Source organism: Jaculus jaculus, chromosome 5, assembly GCF_020740685.1.
Source record: "Jaculus jaculus isolate mJacJac1 chromosome 5, mJacJac1.mat.Y.cur, whole genome shotgun sequence".
NCBI lineage: Eukaryota > Metazoa > Chordata > Mammalia > Rodentia > Dipodidae > Jaculus > Jaculus jaculus.
Window position 1 is genome coordinate 53,284,268 of NC_059106.1, and position 24,246 is coordinate 53,308,513.

Here is a 24,246-nt window from a genome sequence, read left to right on the forward strand (position 1 = left end):
TGTCACGGGGAGCCGACACTGAGGTTGATTGAGCCCTACAGGGTATTCACTAGATCAGCTTATTCTTGCTGCTCCCTCCCAGCTGCTGTGGCAACATAAGACACCCGGCCTCCGCTCTGCCATGATAAAACTTCCCTTCCAGACTGCAAGCCTCAGTAAACTCTTTCCTTCCACCCTCTGCTTTTTGGCCAGGTGTTTTGTCCAGGCAAGAAGAATATAACTGCTACAGAGTATTTCCATGTTAATTTTGATGGCTGTAGTGTATTTCACTGCAGGGAGGTTCCATCATTCATCAGGCTGGGCCTGGTGGTACAGGCCTATACTCCCAGCTACTCCAAAGTCAGCCTGGACAAATTAGTGAGAACTTGTCACAAAATAAAAATAAGGGCATATAAAGCACTTGCCGCACAAGTGTGACTACCTGACTTCAGAACCCCGGAGCCCACGTGAAGGCCAGGCACTGTAGTGGACATCTGTGACCCAAGCATGCCCACAGTGGGAAGGGAAACAGGGACAGGAGAACCTCCAGGAAGCACACAGGCCAGCCTGACAAGCACGGCGGTGAACACCCAGAGACCCGGCCTTACAAAACAAAGGGGAGGCTGTGGAGATTGCTCAGTGGTGAAAGGCGCTCACTTGCAAAGCCTGACAGCCCAGGTTTGATTCCCCAGTACCTACATAAAGTCAGATGCACAAAGTGGCGCGTGCACCTGTTTGTTTGCAGCAGCGAGAGGCACTGGGGCATCCATGCTTTCTCCCTCTCTTTATCTCTCCCTCTCTCTGCTGGCAAATAAATAAATGAAACAATTTAAAAAAATAATAAGTCGAGAGGGAGGACCCACACTAGAAGCTGTCCTCTGACCTCCACACACGTGTGCCATGGGACACACACACACCAAAAAAAAAAATTAAAGACTAGTTGAACAAGGGTTGGGATATAGCTCCATGGTAAAGGGTTAACCTAGATTTCTCACTGCTGGGACAAAATACCTAACACACATCAAGTTAAGGGAGGAAGAGTTTATTTGAGCTCCCAGTCCATCATGGCAGGAAGGCATGGCAGTGGGAGCTCGAGGCAGCTTCTCCTACTCAGCACGGCCAAGAAGCAGAGAGCAATGCATGCTGCTGCTCAGCTAGCGTTCTCCTCTTTACGGTACAGAACTCTAGCCCAGAGAGTGGTGCTGCCCATGGTTGAGGTGGCCTCCCCACCCCAATTCACTTAATCTAGATCATCCCTCCCAGGCTACCTGGAGGCTAACCAAATTTGCATAATCCCTCACAAGGGACTCTCTAGGTCCTGTCAAGTTGACCATCAACATGAACCCTCACTGTTGGTTGGCAGTTTGTTTTGATTTTTTTTAAAAAAAAACGTATTGCTGAGATTGCAGCTTAGAGCTTTGTGCTAGACAAGCTCTCTCTGCCACCAAGTTATATCCTCGGCTCCACAGACTTCCAAAAAGAATATGTTTAGAAGCAAAATGTACCCTTCTTCACTCCCCCAGTCTCCTGATCTTATCTGTAGTATCAAAATGATCTATCAACCTTCCTGCTTCCCTGTTTCCACACTGGAGGCCTCAGCCTTACTATGTCTTGTCCACATGCTAAGACACCTTGTCTACCACCAGCCTGTTTTCAAGTATGTGGCCAGCATTGGTGGCACGGCCCAAATAGCCAAGGACCAAGGCCGCATCTTATTCCAAATCCCCATACTCCATATAGCTGGGACTAACTTCCCCATGTTGGTGCTGAAGAACTAGACCTCTCATTTCTTGTGCTATGAATAGCTGTCCAGCACAAAAGCAGGAAGTACCAAATTAGGAATTATATCCAGGAGCCCTGCATTAAACAAAGCTAGATGCTTTCTCTGCTGCAGAAATGCTAGGGGAATGGATGAGCCTATTTCCCACTGCAACTCTTATTTTTAAGGAATAAGCGGCAGGTTAGTGTTCTGTGAGAGTGGGGCTCCCTATATGCACTTTGGGGGAGTTGGCTTTGCCCACCTTCTATCCACCCTCTCTCAGTAATGCCTGGAGCCTTAGGGTCTGTGCTGGGACACGGGACTCTGACTCTAGAGAGATGAACAGAGCATTTCTCAGAAGACCAGCCTGAACTCACAGGAAGGTAGCGTCGCTTGCTTTGTACTATCTCAGTAGTTGTATCCACCTGGTGAGGCAGGGGTTATTGCCCCCTTGTCCAGATAGAGAAACTGAGGCTCAGGGGGTCTACATTCCATCTATCTACTTAGGGATGGAGCTGGAGTTCAAAGCCAGGTTTTACCATGTGCCAAACCTTGGGATCATTGAAAGATGCTACCCAGAGTTATCCAGGCCAGCCTTGGGGATAGGACACGCACCCACCCACCTGATTTCTTGTTCTTGTCCTCTGGAAAGGCGTTGCACTGAGGAAGGCCAGCTCCCATGTCCCGACCCGGCAGTGGAAGGGGACCTCTACTGGCTTTGGACATTCCCAGACAATTCTCGGAGAAGATTCCTCAGCCATGGGAGATGGCAAATTCCAGACCCTAAGTAAGAGCTGCTTCAGTATGTTCAGAGGCCTGGGCATCCTCATGTTTAGGGCCCCGGGGGGGGGTCCCACTCTGAGACTGCACTCTGAGCCTCTAAGCAGATCCAGGGCAAGGCTGGACTCCCAGGCTCCCTGTGGCCTAGGGGAGGTAGAAGGATCCTACGTGGCTCAAGTACAGCCCCATTAACTCCCCGTGCAGAGGCAGCTGCTGAGAGCAGCAGGGCCTTTCTGCCTGGCTTCCCTTCCCAGCATTCTCTGATACCTGCTGTTCCCACCTTCCAGCCTCTGAGTCCCCCCAAGGGCCAAGTCAGGAAACCTAGTGAACAGGAGAAATCAAAGAGCAGTTTGAGTCCCACTGTCTGGCTTGTTCAGGATTCCCAGCAGCTTACTCTCAGTGGTCTTGTGATTTCTTGGTGCCCGCAGTAGGGCAGAACTGTGGCTGACCTCTATGTGACCCTGTACTAATTGACAGAGGTGCAACTCTGCATCTTGCATGAGTGTGTGTGTGTGTGTGTGTGTGTGTGTGTGTGTGTGTGTGTCTGTGTCTCAAGCTAAGATCCTGTCCTTGATTCTCACATAAATAGTGGAGACATCCCGCCCACTGCAGGTCATGGTGAAGGCATCAGCGGTCACACCCAGTCTCTAGCCAACCCCTCAGACTACAAGCAGATTTTGTCAGAAGGACAAGAAAGTAATAGTGCTGTGTGAGCTAGTGGGCACCCAGCTTTGTTCTTTAGAATTAAGGACGACATGTTGGTCCCTTTATGTTCCAGACCCCAGAGGAAGCTGCTCTCCCCCAGTCACTGAGCTTCTGGGAGATTTTCCCATCTGCCCTCACCTTCTCTGCAGCTCAGCTCTTGGTAGTCACAAGCCCCTTCCTTTCCCCTGGTGTCGCCAGCCCTTACCCCACGTACCCTTCCCCTCAGTGGCAGACCATAGCTGGTGCTGAGCAATTCCTTTGTTTTCAGCAGTATTCTAGTAACTCCGAATGTCTCACAACCATCCTCGGTTTCTTTCCGGTCGCCCATTTAAGAGATGAAGAAACCTGGGCTCAGAGAGGTTAAGAGATTTGCTCAAAGCCACACAGTTGATATGTGATGGAGCCAAGGCTTGAAACCAGTGTGTGGCCTAGAAGTCGTGAGGTTGAGTGATTCAGTCATTCAGTCCCTCCATCTCTAGCTCATTTTTATGCTGGGTTCTGGGGCTCATCGCACCCAGCAGCCCAGCAGAGCTGATGGTCTTGTGTTAGGAGACAGAGGCATGGTAGAATACATTTATAAGTGAATCGCTCTTTATAATTTAGATAATTCCTTAGATTATACTACCCCACCAGCCCAAATTCTGAAATAGAACTCCTAAGAATAACCACCTTGATTGGTTCATTTATTTATTTGCAAGCAGAGAGAAACAGAGAGGAGGTAAATAGACAGAGAGAATGGGCACACCAGGGCTTCCAGCCACTGAAAAGGAACTCCAGATGCATGGGCCACTTTGTGCATCTGGCATTACATAGGTACTGGGGAATCAAACTTGGGTCATTAGGCTTTGTAGGCAAGCATCTTAGCTGTTGAGCCATCTCTCCAGCCTAGTTGTTTTGACCATGATTACTATCTTCATTTAACAGATAGGGAAACTGAGGCTCGAAGCCACTTGACAAATCAGGGCCATATCCTGGTGCCTCTTGGGAAGCTGGTTGTGAGCACCTCTTCGGCGTATACAGACCTGGGGAGGAGATTCCCACCCAACCCAGGCCCTTCTCCTGAAACCCCTGACCTGCTCCTGCCTCCCTTGCAGGGCCTATGGTTCAAGGCTTTATTGAGTGCTTCGTGGGCACTAAGCATTATTTGAGTAACAACTCACCCAATCCCTATGGTGACACTCTGAGACCCAGGTTACAATATAAGAAACTTATACAGAAAGCGCTCAGAGCTTAACAAATAAAGACACTGGGGCTTTCAGCCAGCCCTGGAGGAAAAGAGGATGGCCGGGCTACCCACGCCCCACTGACTTCCTGTATTTCAGGCCTGGAGGACAGCCCCGTTTTGCCCTTTGATGAAATTTTGTCCCCTGGCCGTGAAAGGCACCTTGCTGCTTCAGAAGGTAAGCGAGCAAGTGGCAGTGGTAAGTGACAGGAGCTGGGGTTTGGGGGGGTGACTCTCAGCACCACCAAATATGCATGACTCCTCTGGTGCCTCCAGAGCATCCCATGAGATGTAAAGAGGATTGACCCTCAATTTAAAACAGATACCAGGGCTGGAGAGATGGCTTAGTGGTTAAGTCACTTGCCTACAAAGCCTAAGGACCCAGGTTTGATTCCCCAGTACCCACATAGCCAGATGCACAAGGTGACCCAAGTGTCTGGAGTTCATCTGCATTTGCGAGAGGCCCTGGCATGTCCATTCTCATTATCTCTCTCTCTCCCTGCATCTCTCTCTCAAATAAATATGTAAATACATAAAATAGAGAAACTAGGCTGAGGATGCAGCTCAAGCTGGTAGAGAGCTTACCTTGCATGCAGGGGGGCCTGCATCTGATCTCCAGGACAGAGAGGGGATACACACCTGTAATCCCAGTACTCAGGAGGAGGAGGAGGCAGGAGGACCCAGGAGATCGAGGTCATCCTCAGCTACATATTGAGTTTGAAGCCAGCCTGGAATAGATGAGACCCTATTGGAAGGGAGGGAGGGAGGAAGAAAGGAAAGAGAGAAAGTCTTAAAGATGGGAAGTGATTTGCCCAAGGGCACTCGGTAAGTCCATGACAGAGCTGAGCCTGGAATGGGGCCTCTGGATTCTAGCTGAAGGGTCACTGTCCCATCCTATTCTGCTTAACATCCCCCAGTCATGTGCCAGGGGTTTCAACCCAATGTCCTGTCTGGAAATGAGGGTGGTTGATGCAGAACTGTCACAGACTGTGCCTTACCTACCTACACCACCCTGGCCCATAGCACCTGGATCAGAAGCTACCCTGAAGCCTAGTGGATAGCTCAGCTCCCTGGGGCCATTTGGTCTATAAGCAAGCCCCCGCCCCCTTGGGGCTTCTGATTCCCCCAGGTAGGTGGTAAGTCTGCAGACAAATCATCTGTCAAAGCTCAGTCTGTTTCCTGTGGCTCTCTAGGTCCCCCACATAGCCTGCCCACAAGTGCCCTGTCCTGCATGAAGGCCTCAGAGACTTTCTTTGGATCCAGGTAAGTGGGATTTTCTGTGAGGAGGAGTCTCTGCATTCTCCTCTTTTCCTTGAGCCATCCCTGGCTGAAAAGACCAAAGATTAGTCCAGCCCAACCTTGAGATAGATGCTAAGAAGGGTCTTATGTCTAGTGATGCCACAGTCTTCAGGGTCTTAAGCCACCTACAATGGGTTCATCTTCTAATTTCCAAAGTGAATGACCCCAGCAAAGCTAGCCTAGGACTCTTCCCATCACTGGACTTGGAGGTCACAGTACCAAAAAAAAAAAAAAAAAAAAGAAAAGAAAACCTTGGAAGAACACTGGCCTATTGTTACCCTACTGCTGCTATTCACTGGCAGGGGGGCTGGCAAGGGGACACCCTACTTCCATTTCCCTTGCTGTCAACTGAGGAGGTTGAAGGACACCATCTGTTGCGTCCCCTGTCCTTGACTTTCAGAGGCGTCTTTTCAGACACTGTCAGGAAATGACCAGGGACTCCCATTTTCACCTCGGTTGGGAAGGGGTGGCGACCAGGGACACCCAATTCTATCCATGCAGGTTGAATCTCAACAAGTCCAGGCTGCTGACCCAAGCTGCCAGGGGCTTCCTGAGCAAGTCACTGGCCAAGTCTCCAGAGTCAACCTCGGGCAGCCAGAGCTTTGACTACATGCCGCTGGTGAGCACCCCAGACTTCTGACGCCCTCCCACTTGGGCTGGCCACTGTCTACTCCACTCCCTCCAAAGAAGGAACAAGATCTTGCCTTAGAGTGCTAATCCTGTGAGCTCTGGGAGTGTCCTAGAGCCTCTTCCTGAATGTACAGCAGGGGAGTTGGGAGGGGGTTGCCAGGAACGACCCCTTAAATTTAGGCAGAAGCCAGCCCCAGGATCTGGAAACTTCTCTACAATCTGCTATCTTCATCTTAAAACTTCACAGGACTCTGACACTCTACTGCCCCACCTATGAGTATCTATTTTCATAAAAATGAGCTGGGTGCACCAGGCATGATGGTGGAGGCCATTAATCCTAGTACTTGGGAGGCAGAAGTAGGAAGATTTCTGTGAGTTCAAGGCCATCCTGAGACTAGCAAGTGAATTCTAGGTCAGCCTGGGCTACAGCAAGACCCTCCTTCAAAGAAAAAAAGAAACAAACAAACAAAGAAAAAGAAAGACAGACATGAGCCTTGAGGGGCTGGGTAGATGGCTCAGTAGGAAAAGTTCATGGACATAAGTGCAAAGTTCTGATTTCATATCCCCCAGCACCCTGGTAAAAACCAGGTGCATCAGCACATGCCCATAATCCCAGGACTGGAGAGGCAGAGACAGAAGGATCCCTGGGGCTTGCTGGCCATCTAGTCTTATCCCAATTCAGTGAACTCCAGATTCAGTGAGTCTCTGTCTTAAAAATAAGGTGCAGGAGCCAGGCGTGGTGGCGCACGCCTTTAATCCCAGCACTCGGGAAGCAGAGGTAGGAGGATCACGTGAGTGCAAGGCCAACCTGAGACTACATAGTGAATTCCAGGTCAGCCTGGGCTAGAGTGAGACCCTACCTTGCAAAAACAAAAATAAATAAATAAATAAGGTGGAGAATTGGAGAGATGGCTCAGCAGTTGAAGGTGCTTGCTTGTAAAACCTGATGGCCCTGGTTCAATTCCCCAGTACCCATGTAAAGCCAGATGCACAAAGTGGCACATGTGACTGGAGTTCATTTGCAGTAGCAAGAGGCCCTGGTACACCTATTCTCTTTCTCCCTCTCTCTTCTCTCTCTCTGCTCGCTTGCTCTCTCTCTCCCTCTCTTTCTGTCTGTCTGCCTCTTTGTCTCTCTCTCAAAAAGTAAAAATATTAGGCTGGAGACAGGGCTTAGTCATTAAGGTGCTTGCCTGTGAAGCCTAAAGACCCAGGTTCAATTCCCCCAGGACCCACATGAGCCAGATAGTTGCACTAAATAGCACATGCATCTGGAATACGTTTGCAGGGGCTGGAGGTCCTGGCATGCCCATTCTGACTCTTTTTCTTTCTTTCCCCTCCCCTTTCCAATAAATAAGTAATATAATATAATATTTTTTAAAGTATATTTAAAAAACCTAAGGTGGAGAGGAATTGAAGAAGACACCCAGCATCGACCTCTGACCTCCACATGCATGCACAGGTATCTGCATACATGCATGATTGAGCCCCAGAACCCAGGTAAAACTGTCAGGCATGGTAGCATGCACCTGTAATCCCAGTGCTGGGGAGACAGAGGCAGGCGGATCTCTTGCTGGTCAGCCAATCTAACTAATCAGTGAGCTCCAAACCAATGATGACTTTGTCTCAAAGGAGATGGATGGTTTTCCCGAGAAAGACATCTAGGGCTGTCCTTTGACCTCCACATACACGTCCCACACATACACATATAAATAACACGTAAACAAACAGAAAAGACCTGTTGGTACTTGGAGACTGACCAGTGTGGAGGGGAAGAGAAGGGACGAGCAGTCCAGAATCTTATTGGCAGCTCTGGACTGTCCCGATGGCCAGGCTGCCCAGGACAAGAGGCACGTTTGGAGTCAAGATAGTGAGCTGGGCTTGGCAAGTGCCTGAGTATAAGGAGTGGGCGGGCATGCTCAGCTCACCAGGGTGTCCTGAAACTCCTCCGGGCAGGCAGGGCAGATAGAAGGCTGTGAACGAGTGCGCTTATGTGGACCTGGACTTGTACCTGGTCTGGGGCACCATGGGCTCAAATGTTTGAGGCTCACTGAGGGCCTGCTTCACCCACAGGTGTCACTGCAACTGGCCTCTGGAGCCTTTCTGCTCAGCCAAGCCTTCTGTGAGGCCACTCACATCCCCATGGAGAAGCTCAAGTGGACCTCGCCCTTCACCTGCCACCGAGCCTCCCTCACCAGCCGCCAGCCTGATTCTAAGACCCCGAGTCCTGAGCTATGCATCAGCCCCTCCTGTGACAGCGTCTCCCTGGAGTCACCAGCACAGGCTAGGCCATGCCTGGAGCCCAGGGCACTGATGGAACACACGGGGAAGCTGTGGGCCACCGTGGTAGCCCTGGCCTGGCTGGAGCACAGCTCGGCCTCCTACTTCATTGAATGGGAGCTGGTGGCCGCCAAGGCCAGCTCGTGGCTGGAGCAGCAGGAGGTGCCCGAAGGCCACACGCAGGGTGTGCTCAAGGCCGCCGCCCGCCAGCTGTTCGTGCTGCTGCGACACTGGGATGAGAACCTGGAGTTCAACATGCTCTGTTACAATCCCAATGATGTGTAGAGGGACAGGGAGAGGGCTAGGCCATTGCAGCTGGTGGGGAAACCTTTTAAAGCTGCAGCCAAAAAAAAAAAAAAAAAAAAACAATGCTTGCTAGAAAGAACCCTGGATCAGCAGTTAGCAGGTCTGAGTTCAATCCTGACTTTGCTACCACTTAGCAACTTTACGCCAGTCTTTGCTTCTGTTTGGGCCTCAGTTTCCCCGCCTATAAAATAAGAGGGTGAGATAAGACGTGGCAGACTAGATCTTTCTAAGTAGTTTCAGTGCTCCTCTTGGTCCCGACTGTCAGGCAGGCAGGCCTGGGGCTTTCTGCTTACTTCGGGGTGGTGACAGCAAAGACACCAAAGCCTGAGCTTTCTCTGGAGGAAGACCATGTGGGCGTGGAGTAGAGACAACAATGTCCCGCTCAATAAGTGTGGATTGGAAAACTCTTCAAAGGCAACCAGACCCACAAGCTTGCCCTAGGCACCAAGAGACCACCTCTGCCAGTTGCATTGTGGGATACAAGCTTTTTTCTCCATGGTGACAATCTAGGACCCTCCCCTACCCCCCACCCCCCACCCCCCACCCCCCCACACACACACTTGTAAGCCAACTGGAGAACTATCCCTCTCAATCCTTTGCAAGCCTCTGTCCAGAGACTTCCCCCTCGGATGAGGGAAGCTCCCTTAACACACAATAGTAGCTTGCCTCCCTGTCTAAGATGTGGTGGGCAGGACCAGGAAGGATAGATGGAACCCTGCCAGCCAAAGCATTTGATTGTAATTGTTGCCTGCTGGATAGTCCAGAAAGACTGGATGAGCTCACAGGAGTCAGTGAAGAAACTAGACTGAAATAATTTTCACATTTTGGAGTTGACAAAGTGACTCCATCCACTTGTGCTGAGGAGCTGGAACGGCGGCACCTCTGTATCCACTGCATCCTGGGGTGGCAGGGGTCCTCTCTAGCCACAGCGTGTGTAGTGGGGAAGGAACTTCTTTGCAACAGAAAAACCAGGCTGAGCAGCAGTATGTATAGAGATGGAAATGAGTGAAAGGATCTTGACATGCCAAAGCCCTGGGGACTGCCCCACATGGTTCACTGGGTTGGTGTCAAACTGGCCAGTCACTACCCCCGTTTTCACGGACTCCCCCACCCCCAACAATGTGGGTCTGGATCTCACCAAGGAGTCCCACTAGCTTGGGACCCCAGGCAAAGTCCATACATAATATAACTCCCCAAGGCATTATACTTTCATGATATTTCTAAGCATTGTCCCCAGACCCCTAACATGAAGTTTCACAGTATCCTTCTTCAGAGACAAACCATAATTTAACAAACTTGTAGACTTCTGGGCTCTGGCAAGGTCCCGGCCTTATGAAGATTCGAAGAATCTGCAGCGAGGACTGAGGGGAGAAGGTGCCATCGGTGTGACGTGAGACGATGCAGGCCCAAGATGATTAGGGGTGCCCTGTCCCCAGCCTACCCCTCATTCCCTACCATCTGCACAAAGGGGCCCATGATGCCTAAGAGCCCTTTTGAAAATTCAAAGGCCTTTTCCTGTGTCTCTGGCTAACTCTGATGCAGGCTTCTCTTCTGGGGAGAAACCAGCCTGAAAGCCCCGAGCCTTGAACCACCGTGAGCTCAGATGGGGCAGGATGAAGTCTGGGGTGTTGGCTCACCCCCAGGGCCACCAAAGGGAGCAGGGCTTTAGATTGTCTTGAGTGTGGTCTCAGGAGATGTGAAGAGAGCCAGAACTCCTCTCTACTCTCAAAAGCCCACGTCTTCAGTGATGCCGCCAGCAGCCCTAGCTCTGCAAGAACAACACCGATAGTAGAAAAATTGTGAGGCTGTGTCAGAGTGCCTGGACTTGATTCTCAGCCTTGATGCTCACTTGGGGACCGCGGCTTCCCCTCCGTCTGACGTTTAGATCCCTCTGGTGACCATGTGTTCCCTCTGCTTCCCCTTATGACCTTGAACACATCACGTGTCCCGGCCCCTGCTCCTAGTCCTCTTTCCATCTCTAGCCATGACCAGGTTGGGCTGCCTAACCAGCCCCTGCCCTTGATTCTGATCCTAGGCCTTCAGACCTTGATGTGGACAGTGACCAAGGCTTGAGGCAGTCTAGCTCTTGCCCAGTGTGGAACCAGCATTGTGAGATTCCTAGAAGGAGAAGCCCCAAAGCCCTTCTCCAGCAAGCTGCTGCTGGACCTTGGCATCAGGTTTCATGCATGTGAAAACTGCTGATGTCTGCAACCCCTGGACTTCCCTGCCCAGCACCACAGTGCTGAGGAACAAATCTCCCTTGAGTTCCAGTAACCCCAGGACTGTGGGGCGGGGACCAGCTGGACAGGAGGCATATGTAAAAGTGTCCTGGTGGGACTGAGATGCCCAGCAGCCTCAGGAACCTGTTACTCAGGCCACCACACAGACCAAAGGCCTGCCCTTAAGGAAAAGGTAACAAACAGCCTTAGGTAACTACCACTTGCACAGAAAGTAAGGGAGTACAAAAGTCCTCAAAGGATGAAACACTGTCCCTATCATCCGGGTGAACTTATATTCATCTGGTTCAATTCATTAAACCAGCCCTGCTTTCGAGGCCATGCAAAGGGCTACTGCAGACATACCTACCAGCACTTCCCAGCCAGCCTCCACGCTGCCTTCAGTGGAAATCACGTGAGCTGAGACTTGGGCTAGCAAAAGCCTGGTCCCAACCCCACCACCAATGTGCTATGTGGCTTTGGGTCAATTGTTTGCTTCCCCTGAGGCCCTGTCTCATGTTTTTATTTTTATTTTTATTGTTTATTTTGAGAGCGAGAGCGAGAGCGAGAGCGAGAGCGAGAGAGAGAGAGAGAGAGAGAGAGAGGAAAGAATGGGCATGCAAGGACCTTCATCCTGCTGTAGAACATATTCTAGACACATGCGCCCCCTTGTGTGCATTGCAACACTGCACACATGCGTTATTGCATCTGACTATGTGGGACCTGGAGAGTTGAACATGAGCCCTCAGGCTTTGCAGGCAAGAGCCTTAACTGCTAAGCCATCTCTCCAGCCCATGTCTCGTGCTTTGTTTCAGTAGATTCTTATCTCCTGGCTCATGGCTAGGGTGAGATGCAAATGAGCCACCCACGAGAAACAGTTCTGTGAGCAAGTGTGCTAGAGAGACACCTGGAAGCCAGATGTGCAGCTTAGGATGATAGGAGGTGGACGTGGATGGCCAGTATCCAAGGAGGCAACCAGACATACAGCTCTTCCTAAGGTACTCCATTGGAAAATGCTGGTCTAGCATTTCCCTGGGGGGGAGGGGTTGGCACTGATATCCAAAAAGTATTTATGGAGCACCTGCTGTATGCCAGGCATATGGGGTACTTGCTGTGACATGCCAGCTATTGTCCTTGTCCCTTCGGAGCCTGGAAAGAACGCTGTGAAGCTTCTTCTATGAACCTCTCCATGGCGTGGGAGTGGTTTTCGTAGCTGTGCTCCCAACCCTGCGGTTTTGCCACGGGTGGGTATGACTTCAGTCGAGCTCTGTCTGGGCACTGTTGGTACTAACAGTCATCCTCTAGAGCCCTCAGACGCTCTTGGTGGTTTAGGGGCAACTGGCAACACTAACATGTGGTATTGCACAGCCAGAAGGAGCTGCCACTATGGGGCCTGTATCTACTGGAGCAGGGGAACCCCTGCCACGGGGCTCCTCAAGGGCCTTCCTCCCACAACACGCAGGCACAGAATGCTGTCTCTGAGGCCCCTAGGCTAAGGAACTCAACTCTGGACCCCAGGAAAACTGGTCCTTATGTTTGGGGGAAGAGGACAACTTACACTACACCCATCACCTGCCTGGGGGCAAAGCAAGCGGCTCCACCATCCTCCCCAACCTGAGCTGGCATGGCTACAGTGGCCCCGTGGGAAAAAGAAAAGCTGCTTTTAGCACCAGTTCCTGGTGGTTTCCATCTGCTCTCAGATGTATGAAAAAGTCACCGGTTCCCCTCCTTCCTGAATTTTGGGTCCGCTCCCCCCCCCCAACCTGCAGGATCTTCTGCCAGTAGAGGCTTCTAGAGGGCTGGGGATGTGGCTCAGTTGATAGAATTGAACCACGAAGCACTGGGTTCAATCACTAATACCACGTAAACTGGGTGTGGTGGCACACACCTGTAATCCAGGCACTGGGGAGGTGGAGGCAGGAGGATCAAAAGTTGAAGTTCAAAGCCGGGTGTGGTAGCACACGCCTTTAATCCTAGCACTCAGGAGGCAGAGGTAGGAGGATCACCAAGAGTTTGAGACCACCTACATAGTGAATTCCAGGTCTGTCTGGGCTACAGTGAGACCCTACCTCAAAAAACAAAAACAAACAAACAAACAAAAAAAAGTTCAAGTTCATTCTCAGCTACATAGTGAGCTTGAGGCCAGCCTGAGATTACATGAGTTTCTGTCTCAAAAAAAGTTTTGGAAATTTCTTCAGCTTGCATCCTATTGACATCTACCTTTATTTGAAAGCCAAGTTTTCACATCTGTTGGCCACTCTTCCCCTACCCGACTCTCTCCCTTGGCATCTGAATACAGTCGGTCTCCCTCCCCAGAGATTAGCTGCTCCACCCGCCTGCCTGGCTGGCATCTGCCTGACACTCTACACTTGCCAATTGGGGCTTCAAGTGCTGATTCTCACTTCTGGCTTGTAACATCTCAGGATGACCCGGACAGCAACACATTCTGCATCTGTGCATCCTTAGTGCCAGGGGGATGTCAAAGGGAGTATTGCACTTGGAAGATGTCTTTTTTTTCTTTCCTAGCAGGGACTAGAGAAGTCAACAGCCACAAAAAGGGCACACCCTTCCACGGTAACACAGAACACTCCACAGTGATGGTGTCACAACCAGGACAGGGATATGTGTGACGCTGTGAAACTGATAATGTGATCCTTAGAGATCTGTCCCCAGGTCAGGGGCTTGGCAACCAGATGCACCCAGACCTCCAGCCCTGTATGGCAGATTACCCTGGCCCATGCACCCACCCTGCCCCAGCCTGTTGACTCACACCAGCACTGCCTCTCTGGTGACCTGGCAGTGCCAACATAGGATTTCTCTCCTGCTCCTGCTGCAGTTGTCCTTGGCTCGGGGCCAGCTGTCTTGAATGCAGTCGCATCCAAGGCAAAATGCCTTGTCTCCATGAGCTCATGCAGCAACGCACGTGGTATAGTGTCACTATTTGCCCAGGTGGCTTTGGCTCAACTGGCATAGCCGGTGCTAACCCTGTCTGAGCCTCAAGTGCCTACAACACGCTGCTCAGACCCTTTGCCTGCTCAACCCAATCACCCCACAGTGCCTGAGACTTCTCCTGGTTCTTGGAAGAACACATCACCATCTTACCTGGTAGTCAGTTAGGCTGATGTTGTGGAGGTCCTGGATGCCAGCTGTCTAATGCAACCAACACTTAGCCACACCTGCCCTGGGGCTATGAGTAACTGTGTTTTCTTTGTACTCCATAGCTACTGGTCTCCTCGGTACAGGCTTCGAGCTCATAAAAACTGTCAACATGACTGGCTTAGTCTTGTGTCTGCCCCTTTGTTCTCAGGGCCCAAACTTTCTGGAAGGGCGGAGATCTGTTTGCCTTGCTTAATGAGCCACATCTGTCTTGGTTTGAGTTCCCAGTTTGCCCTGCTATAAGACTTGGTACACACTTTTAATTCCAGCACTCGGGAGGCAGAGGTAGGAGGATCACCATGAGTTCGAGGCCACCCTGAGACTACAGAGTGAATTCCAGGTCAGCCTGGACTAGAGAGAGAGCCTACCTCAAAACACCAAAACACTAAATTGGTACAGTTCTGGTGTAACACCTTCTTGTTGCTGGGACAGAGCATCCAGCCAGAAGCAGCTCACAGGAGGAAAGAGTTTATTTTGGCTTGTGGTTTTGAGGAGAACTTTCATCTTGGAGGGGAAAGCATGGCAGAGAAGGCAGCCAGGTGTCACATCCTGTCCCAACAGCTAGGAGGAATTCCTCCAAGGGAGCTAGCTCTGGACACCCAGTGGGTTACACTAATGAACCTCAAGGTCCACCCCAGTGAGTCCTCCTCCCACAGCTCCACCAAGTTTGAAACCAAGTTTGAAGCTTCATCACAAACACATGAGGGTATGGGGACATTTTACATTCAAAGCACCGCATCCGGTCGAACAGTTGATTCCCCCAGAAGCAAAACTGGAGATAAAGACTCAGTGTAAGTAGTGCATTTGGGGGATCCTTGGAGACATCCTAAGGGAAGTGTGGAAGTAAAAGAGACTGTTGTTGTTGTTGGGGCTGGACAGATTTCTCAGTGGTTAAGGCACTTGTCTGCAAAGCCAAAGGACCCAGATTCGATTCCCCAGGACCAATGTAAGCCAGATGTACAAGGTGGCACATGTGTCTGGAGTTTGTTTGCAGCAGCTGGAGGCCCCAGCATGCCCATTCTCTATCTGCCTCTCTCTCTGTCCTTCTTTTGCTTACTTGCACTCTCTCTCCTTTTGCTCACTTGCATTCTCTCTCTCTCAAAAAATAAAATAAAAATAAAATACAAAAAAATTAAAAATAGCATTGTATAACTTTCCCAGAGAGATTTACAGAAATGTCTGTTCATCCAAGAGGGGGAGGGTACCAACAGACCAAAACGAAAGTAACTCACTCCAAGTCCAGTTTAGTGAACCAATTAATTTGCTAGATTACTTACAGGAGCATTGGAAAGTTCCCTAGGGAACTGATGGGCAGCTATACCATTGAAGAGTCCCGTCTGCTGCAAGGACAGCTCACAAAGGCTGATCCACTGAGAAGCCCCCCCCCACCCAGGCAACTTACAGGCAATTACACTACTGTAGAGACCCAAGAGTCCCCACTCTGGTCAATCACTTACCACTTATATAACACTGGACTCAAGAAGACCCCTCAGTGAATGTTAACAGGCCTGATCTCATAAGGGTCTCATCACAGCTGCTCTGATTCAAGACCAGGGTGGTCATGTCCAACCTGGAGGAAAACAGCTCCACAACAGACAGACAGACAGACAGACAGACCTGAAGAACATCAATAAAGGGAATGTTACTAAGGTTGTTATTCCCAGGGTGTGGACCCTCATCCTGCTAGAAATTCTGGGAGCCAGCAAAGATGTAAACCTCAAACCCACCATGAAAACCCAGGCCATGTGTGGATGACTAGAACATCAGTCCCTTGACACTTTTGGCCTAGCACAGGTGCACCAGATAAGCAGGTTTCTACAGCCTTGGACAGCCACAAGCAGGGCTGGAGAGATGGCTTAGCGGTTAAGGCACTTGCCTGTGTAAAGCCTAAGGACCCAGGTTCAACTCCCTAGAACCCACCAACTGCCATTTGTGCATCTAGCTTATGAAGGTTCTGGGGAATCAAACCTGCGTCCTTCAGATTAAACACTAAGCCATCTCTCCAGCGCAGGCCCATATTTTCCTGTACATTTGACTTAGCTTGCTATTAAAAAAGCTGAACTGTGAAACTGATTTAAGTTTAAAAATAAAAAAAAAAAAAAACACTGGGGAGTTGGGCTACTTGTACACTGGCCTAAAACAAGGAACATGGCCTTGGAAAGGCACCCTCCATGTCTGCTGCCATCTCTCTCTGGAGCTCCTTTCCATATTCATGTTTATTCAGAAGCAATTAGTGGTCACCAGCTCCCACGCTGTCTTGTGGCTTGCCCCTAAATCAAACATAAAGCTTGTTTGAGTATCTAGTAGCATCTTATCTTATTTCTTTAAAACCAACCACCCCTGTGATCACTGATTTTATTGGCTGCTCGGCAGGATTTAGAATCACCTAGGAGATGGACTCCTGGGTGTATCTGTGAGGGAGTTTCTAGACTAAGTAACGAGGTGGGAAGATCTGCTCTAACTGTGGACAGCACCACTGTATGGGCTGGGGTCCCTGACTGCACGAAATACAGAAAGTAATCTGAGCATCAGCGGTCACTCGTGGGCACGATGTGACCAGCTGCCTCACGCTCCTGCCGCCACGACTCGACCAACATAAAGGACTGCATCCTCTTGAACCGAAGCCAGAGCAAGCCCTCCCTCCCTTATGCGTCTTTTTGTCAGGCATTTTGTCACGGCAACAAGGAAAGTGACTAATACAACCCCTTTGCAGATTTCAGGGAGAGTAGTTGACTAAAGAACACACTCTTATCAGGCCTAAAACCTTGTAACAGGGTGTCCCTGACCCCCTGCCAAACAATCAAAGACGTCAACAAGCTAAGACTAAAAGTCGACAGTCACCCTGCTGGACCTCAGGGCAGTGGTCTTTCAGTAAGACAGACAAGAAGCCCTGTCACCGTCCCGCCTCCACTGGAGACTGCGGGACCAGAGGCCCCTGCACACCTCACTGACTTGCTTGAGTCAGACACTGCCACAGGCTGCTTGGTTCTCTCCTGTAGAGGCCAGGCATACACGTGTGCCCTCCCACTCCGTGTGTGTGTGTGTGTGTGTGTGTGTGTGTGTGTGTGTGTCCAGCTGGGGTGGCAGCCAGGGTCTCCTGGTGCTTCATAGTGGGAAGGACTCCTGGTGACAGCAAGGACTCCTGGCTCCACTCCCTGTGAGACACTGCTGCCCCTCCAGCCCAGAGCTCAGTTCAGGCTCACTCTGGTCTGGAATGGGAGATAATACCAGTGGAGCCCAGAGCAACTCTTCCAAGCTCCATTTTTCTCACACCAAGGCCCAGTTGCCTTCATTCCCTCTGAGCATCTCTTCAAATCTCCCAACTGTGAACTCCTCCTGGGAGAACCTGGCCCACCCACACCCAAAGTCCAGCACCCCAGATTCAGGGCATTAGAGAATAAAAATGAGGCATGCACCCTCCACAACACATCAGACTTGGGTCTTCTGGGTGACATCTGCTGGAAAGGGGTCCTTTCCTATCCTGGGAAAAGGGGAGACCCTGTATACATAGGATGGTAGGCAGACTCGGCTCCTGAACCCCACTCAGATGACTGTGGGGAACCGGTTTACGATGTCTTCCTCAGCCATCATCCGGATCCTCCAGATGGCGGATATGGAGCCTCCCAAGCTAACCTAGTTCCTGTGCACCCCACATGGTAGCTTCAAAGTCTAGACCTCCAGGGCGGGAAAAGGAAGCTGTTTACCAGGGCTGCCTCCACATTCCAGTGCTGCCCTGTCTCTCCAGCAGAGGGCGCTGTGGGTGTGCACTGCCGACCTAAGCCAGGGGTGGTGCGCACCAGAAATGTGGAGACACCAAGTCTCATCCTGAGCTATTCTTGTCCCCTGCCAACCATCTTTCTTCTCATTAAAAAATGGGCACTTTGTGATGGCTCGGAAGCCCACCGAGAGGCTGTGCTAGTCACGTATGGGACCATGTGTTCAGACACCAAGCTGACTCACTCGAGCCTGGAAACTACAAGGTAGCCACTTGATCTCTCCCTGCCTGTTCCCTGACCCACTCCTCCTCCTCTCCTCCATATTTCCCAGCACCCCCAAACTTGCGCACTTCTTCCAGGCAGCCTTTCCAGATCTCTATTCAGTATCCCCTTCAGATGACGTACTTTATAATGTATGCACGTGTGTTCTGTCTCCCCGCCATCAGACAGAGATACCCAAGTTGTATGCAGGTCGAGGTCTTCACCAGGGTACATGCTGCATGCCAGCCCACCCCCATCAGATCGGAGGGTCTCCAAGGACACAGCTTGTATGCCCTCCGTCAGACAGGGAGTTTCTCAAATAGAAGTCTGTCTCCTCCATCAGACTGTGCACTCTTTGAAACACCCTCCTAGAGTTCCCATGGTACCCATTGTGGCACCCTCTGTGGACAGTGATCTCTCAACAGGACTCCATCGCCCTCAGGGAATCATCTGAGATGATCCATGAGCTTTGCGCACTGAGTAAAGGACAGCTGGGAATCTGCCAGTGTCCGACCCCCAAAAAATCACCAACTTGAGGGAGAAAGGAAAGGAACAAAAGAATCATAAGGAAGTGAAGACCCTGACCTTGATCTGTGCCCCTTTGCTCTGCTTTGGCAGGTCCCCTTTCATCTGAGCTGTCACCTAAGATCCCACCTGTATCACCACTCTCCTGTGCTATTTGTTGTAACCATTTCCCGTTCTCTCTGCTTGCAGCTGGCCTCTGTGCATGCAGGCTCCACGCTGCAGCCATGGAGACCTCAAGCACTCTCTGGAGCTCCTACTGCCTGTGGAGGAAAAGTCCAAACTCAGCCAGATATGAAAAAAAAAAAAAAAGCCTCTCACCATCTGACCCAACCTTGATTTGTTACCTCCTGCTTGTCACACCAAGATTCATTCCCTCAAGAACCACAATTGCATCACATACTAAACCCTGCACCCCACTGTGGACACAAAAGCACAAAAGAAAGGGTGCCTAGAAACCTCCAAGAGACACACACACAGAGCATTTTATAGCTACAGATACTGAGGTCCAGGGCTGGATAGAGCCTGGACCAAGGTCACTCAGATCCCCAACAACTGTCTCATCCATGGAGTCCAGGGATCATACATCCCAGTGACTCTAAGGTGATGCTGTCATGAGGTTCATGGAGGGTGTGTGTAGTGGTTTGAATGTAAAATGTTTCCCATAATCTCACGTGTCTGTGATGAAGCCTCACACTCAGTACCTAGCTGGTGGAGCCTGGGAGAGGTGGAGTCTTGCTGGAGGAGGTGTGTCACTGGGGGCGGGTCTTGAGCTTCATTAATCCAGCTCACTGAGTGTTCAGTTGCTAGCTCACTCTTGCTGCTTCCTCCCAGCTGATGTGAGACGATGTGATGCCTGGCTGTCTACTCCTGCCATGCTTTCCCTGCCAGGATGAAACGTTCCCCCAAGACTGTAAGCCAAGATAAACCTCTCCCTCCCCTCAGCTGCTTCGAATCAAATATTTTGTCCAGGCTGTAAGCAGGTAATGGCTATAGTGTGCACACACAGGACTACAAGGCAAGGATTTCAAAGTAGCTGCCCAAAAGCTCAACACTCGGGCAAGGGAAGTCAAAGAGAAGCAAGAGCTGGAAATGGCTAAAAGAATTTGGTTGGGGGTCACAACCAAATCTCACCAGCCTCCTCCTTCTCTGGGAAGACCCAGACCCACTGGTACTGTAACAGACACTTAAAAACTTGGCTTTAGCTAAAAACCATTCACTCCTTGATCAGGCCAACAAGAAGCAGCAAGGCCTCCCAGGCAGGACAGACCTCCCCTGAGAGGAAGATAAATATCTTTGATGGGAACTACACTCTGGAGCAGCTCGCCTTAGAGGAACTAAACTGCTGGTGGTGACACTGGAGTCCTCTTGGGCCATCATGCAGAACCAGAAGCTTAAAAAATGTACAGGACCACACTAACCAAGACTGCTTAACTATGCAGCTCTTGCCCTCAACCCCAATATTTCCTCTATTTAAACCTAAAGCTCTTATCAGTATCCCTAACATGAGTTGGGGAATTTAGTTCAATGGTAAAGAGCTTGCCTTACAAACATGAGGACCAGAGTTCGATTCCCAGAACACATGTGCACACGCGTGCATGCAATACACACACACACACACACACACACACTCACACACACACACACACACACACACACACACACCTGATCATGACTGCTCATGCTTCTAAACCCAGGGATGGGGAGGCAGAGAAGGGTGGATCTCTCCATCAGAAACTTGTCCCTGGGCAATAGAAAATTCAGGAACTTGCAGCCAACCAGCCAGCCAGCCAGCATCTGCCGCTCCCCCCCACCACCGCCCCACTCCCCGGGGAACAGTAGGTTTTTAAATCAGTTTTTGCTGAGGGCATTACTAAGTTCAGTATTACTAAGCTGTAATTTCCAGCTGGAAGACAGGAATTTCAGAGACACACAGACAAGACCTGGAAATTGTCAGGCCCTGTACCCATTGTGCCAGTAGTAAAATTAAATGGAAGATGTCCCTAAGTTAGTCTCTCCCCGCCCCCCACACCCCGCCCCAAACCAGGACCAGTGCCTCTGCGATGCTCTGTAAATGCAAGGACACGGGTGATTCTGGCAAGAAGGAAGGGTTAGGGCCTCCATCTGGAGTTGACCTAAGCCAGCCTGACAGCCACTTGTTCCAGGATCTCTAAGAACGCCATCCCACCTGCTGTGGCCTGGCTATGTTTGCCACAGTCCTTTCTCGTGCGCTTCTCCCACCCCTGCCTTGTCTTCTCTCTCGCGGCCCGAGGGGGATGAGAGGGGGGGCTGTCAGCCTGCTTGCTCCGCTCTCTTCCCCTCCCCCATCAGCTGCGAGCGCTCCCCCTCCAAACTTAACAAAGCCACCGCTGTCTTTAACCCAAAATCCTGCCAATTAAACCTATCCCTCCAGCTCCGGCGGCGGCTGCTGACGTCGGGAGAAGCAAACCAGTCGAGTCCGCCGCCTACGCGGGTGGGGTGGGGACGGGCGGGCCGGGGACGCTGTTGCTCTGTCCGCCCACGCCGGCCACACGAGCCCGCCGGGACCCAAACTAAGCGCCACTGGTTGGAACCTCACTCCCTCCGGCCTTGCGTTCAGCACCCTGCCACCCCACACCACCTCCCCGCATCACCCCGAGGTCCTGAGGTTCCCGGCCACCCCTCTGATCCCTACATCCCCTAACCTACAGAACCCCAGCCCAGGTTCCCCGCATCACCCTTCCCTAGACTGAGTTCCCCATCCTACCCCTTGATCCCCAGTTCCCCAACTCCACACAACCTGAGTTCCCCATACTATCCCTTGATCCCTAGGTCCCCTACAGGATCCCAGCCCAGGTTCCCTGAGCTGTCCCTGGATTCCTCGTGCCCTACCTATTCCAGACCGCACCCCGGGCTTACACACAGCCCCTAGCCAAGACTGTGAACTGGTCCCCAGGCATGCGCTGTAGCTTCGCGGCCCCAGCCCCGCGCCCAACCCGGCACACCGGCTGCGCTCCCCCCCCCCCGCCTCCCGCCCAGCGTCCCTGGCACTGGCATCCCGCATCTCCTCTCTGCACTGGGTCCTTGGTTTCCCCAGGCCTGGGAGCAGCGTCGTCCCTCCCACCATGGTTGTCATGGAAAAACCAGGAGGGGGCACATTAAGAGCAATTAGCCCCGCGCACAGTTGGCAGCGATACCTTAATAAATAATAGTCAGAAAGGCATGTAAATAAATATTAGAGCGCATTATGCGGGCAGGAGGCACGGCGCGGGGCTCGTGGGCCGGTGGCGACGCCTGCGCCCCTCCAGGGACTGGCACCAGCCAGTGGCTGGCTGCCAGGATCCCCTCACCCAGGGGCCCTAAGATCTGCTAAGCAGACAGGAGGGGGAGGAGGGGACCAGTGACAGAACTCAAGAGAGGCTGAGAGGTGAGGAAAGAGGAAAAGATGGAATGCAACCAAACCTCGAAGGGGACCATGGGACGCAGGTGTGGACGAGGCAGGAAGCCAGGCTCCCTCCTTGGCCCTCCTCTCCGTGGTCTCCTCCCGAGTCTCTGCTGGCTTGTCATCAGCCCAGCCTCCACACTGGGAGCCCGGGGCTCAGCCCTTGGGGCTCTGAGTCTCCAGCCTCACCTGCTCACCAGAGTAACACATCAAAGGGGTTGTGCTTGTGGCCAGACCTTCCTACCACCTACACCCCAACCTTGGGACCTAAGACTTTAACCACCCCAACTCGGAACAGCTATACGAACGCGTGCACACACACACACACACACACACACACACACACACACACACACCACACGCACGGACGCACGCGCGCATCATGCCCGGTTCAGTGAATGGCAGCTCTGTCTTTGTAGACCTTGTGGCCAAAACCCTGGACTCAAGCTTTTTTCCCTTCCTGTGTGTACATGTTCGGTATGCCTTACATGGTGTGGTATATGTGGGTCTAGTGTATGCATGTGTGTGTGTGTGAATACAGAGACCAGGGGAGAACGTCGGATGTCTTCTGCTGCTTATCCATGCCATTCCTTGGGATGAGTATGGCAGAGAACTGGAGCTGCTGTTTCCAGTCAGACTGGCTGACCCACGAACCCCAGTGATTCTCGGGTCTCACCTTCCCACGGGACTGGGGTGCGTGGCCACATCCAGCAGTTTAGGTGGATGCTATGGGATTGAGATGCTCATGTGTGCCCAGTGAGCACTCTTACCTGCTAAGCCCTCTCCAGGCCCTGGATTCATTCTTGACCCCTCTCATACATTGTGTCTAGCCCATTAGACAACTGTGCTATCTCTGCTTTGGTGTTTCCAGAATCTTCCCCACTCCCACTCCATGGCACTGTTAGCCAAGCTCCTTCGGTTCTTCCTGAGGTTGTGGCCATAGTTCCTGTCCCTTGCGGTCCATGCTTCACCCCTCAGATACCCTGACTCTCTGTGGACAGAGAGGAACTATAAAAATGAGTGGGGTGTGACCCCTCCTCCACTCAGACATCTAATGCCATGGTCCTTCAAATGGCTTGGCAGGGCCTAGCAATCCACCTTCTCTCTCCCTCACAGCCCTGACCATATTTCCCTGCTCCAGCCACTCTGGCCTCCTCGCTGTTCCTCAAATATGCCAAGCCTGCTCTATGCCAGGGCTCTGGCACTATCTGTTCCCTTTTTCTGGAACATTCCCCAGATGGCATCAGAGTGTGGCCCAATTCTGCAAATTTGATGGAAAAATAGAGGAAGGATGGAGGTGGAAGGAAGGAAAGAGGGTTAAGGGGAAGAAAGCCAGGTGTGGCATATGACTTTCATCCCAGCACTCTGGAGGCTGGGGTAAGAGGAGTGCCATGAATTTGAGGCCAGCCTAGGTTACAGAGTGAGTTCCAGGTCAGTCTGGGCTGGAGTGAGATCCTGCCTCAAAAAAGGAAAGATGTTGGGCTGGAGAGATGGCTCAACTGTTAAGGTGCTCGCCTGCAAAGCCTGAGAATCCCAGTTCGATTCCTCAGTACCCACATAAAGCCACATGCACAATGTGACACATGCATCTGGAGTTAATTTGCAATGGCTAGAGGCCCTGGTGCATCCATTTATTCTCTTTCTCTCCCTCACTCCCTCTTTATATCTGTCACTCTCTCTCAAATAAATAATATTTTTTTAAAAAAGAGAGATGTTAGAAGAGACCCCAGAGGTGATGGCATGCGGGTAAGGTCCAGCAGTCATGGGTAAGTACCCACATTGGGAAGTATGCTGACTGGCTGGAGCTCTGGCTGGCAGATGCAAGCCACTTCCTCTCCAGCCTGGTGCTCAGACTGTAGAAGGCTAGATTGGAGATCGGAGATAAAGCTGCCCCACCCAACCCCATCTTAGGTCCCTCCACTGGGAGCAGGGAGCCCCAGCTCCACCTCGGGCCCCAGCTGAGAGTTGGACCCTGGTGTTGCGGGTGGCACTGCATG

General features: G+C 51.5%; 1 protein-coding gene across 1 annotated transcript in view; it reads left to right on the forward strand.

Moving 5' to 3' along the window:
- Positions 1-9,017, forward strand: part of Vwa5b1 (von Willebrand factor A domain containing 5B1) — a 68,657-nt gene extending 59,640 nt beyond the window's left edge. Inside the window, exons 19-23 of the mRNA XM_045150627.1 lie at positions 2,391-2,525; positions 4,546-4,623; positions 5,639-5,708; positions 6,246-6,363; positions 8,445-9,017. Of these exons, the coding sequence (XP_045006562.1) occupies positions 2,391-2,525; positions 4,546-4,623; positions 5,639-5,708; positions 6,246-6,363; positions 8,445-8,936 (893 nt within the window). The 3' untranslated portion in view covers positions 8,937-9,017. The remainder of the gene's footprint in view (positions 1-2,390; positions 2,526-4,545; positions 4,624-5,638; positions 5,709-6,245; positions 6,364-8,444) is intronic.
- The last annotated feature ends 15,229 nt before the right edge of the window (positions 9,018-24,246 follow it).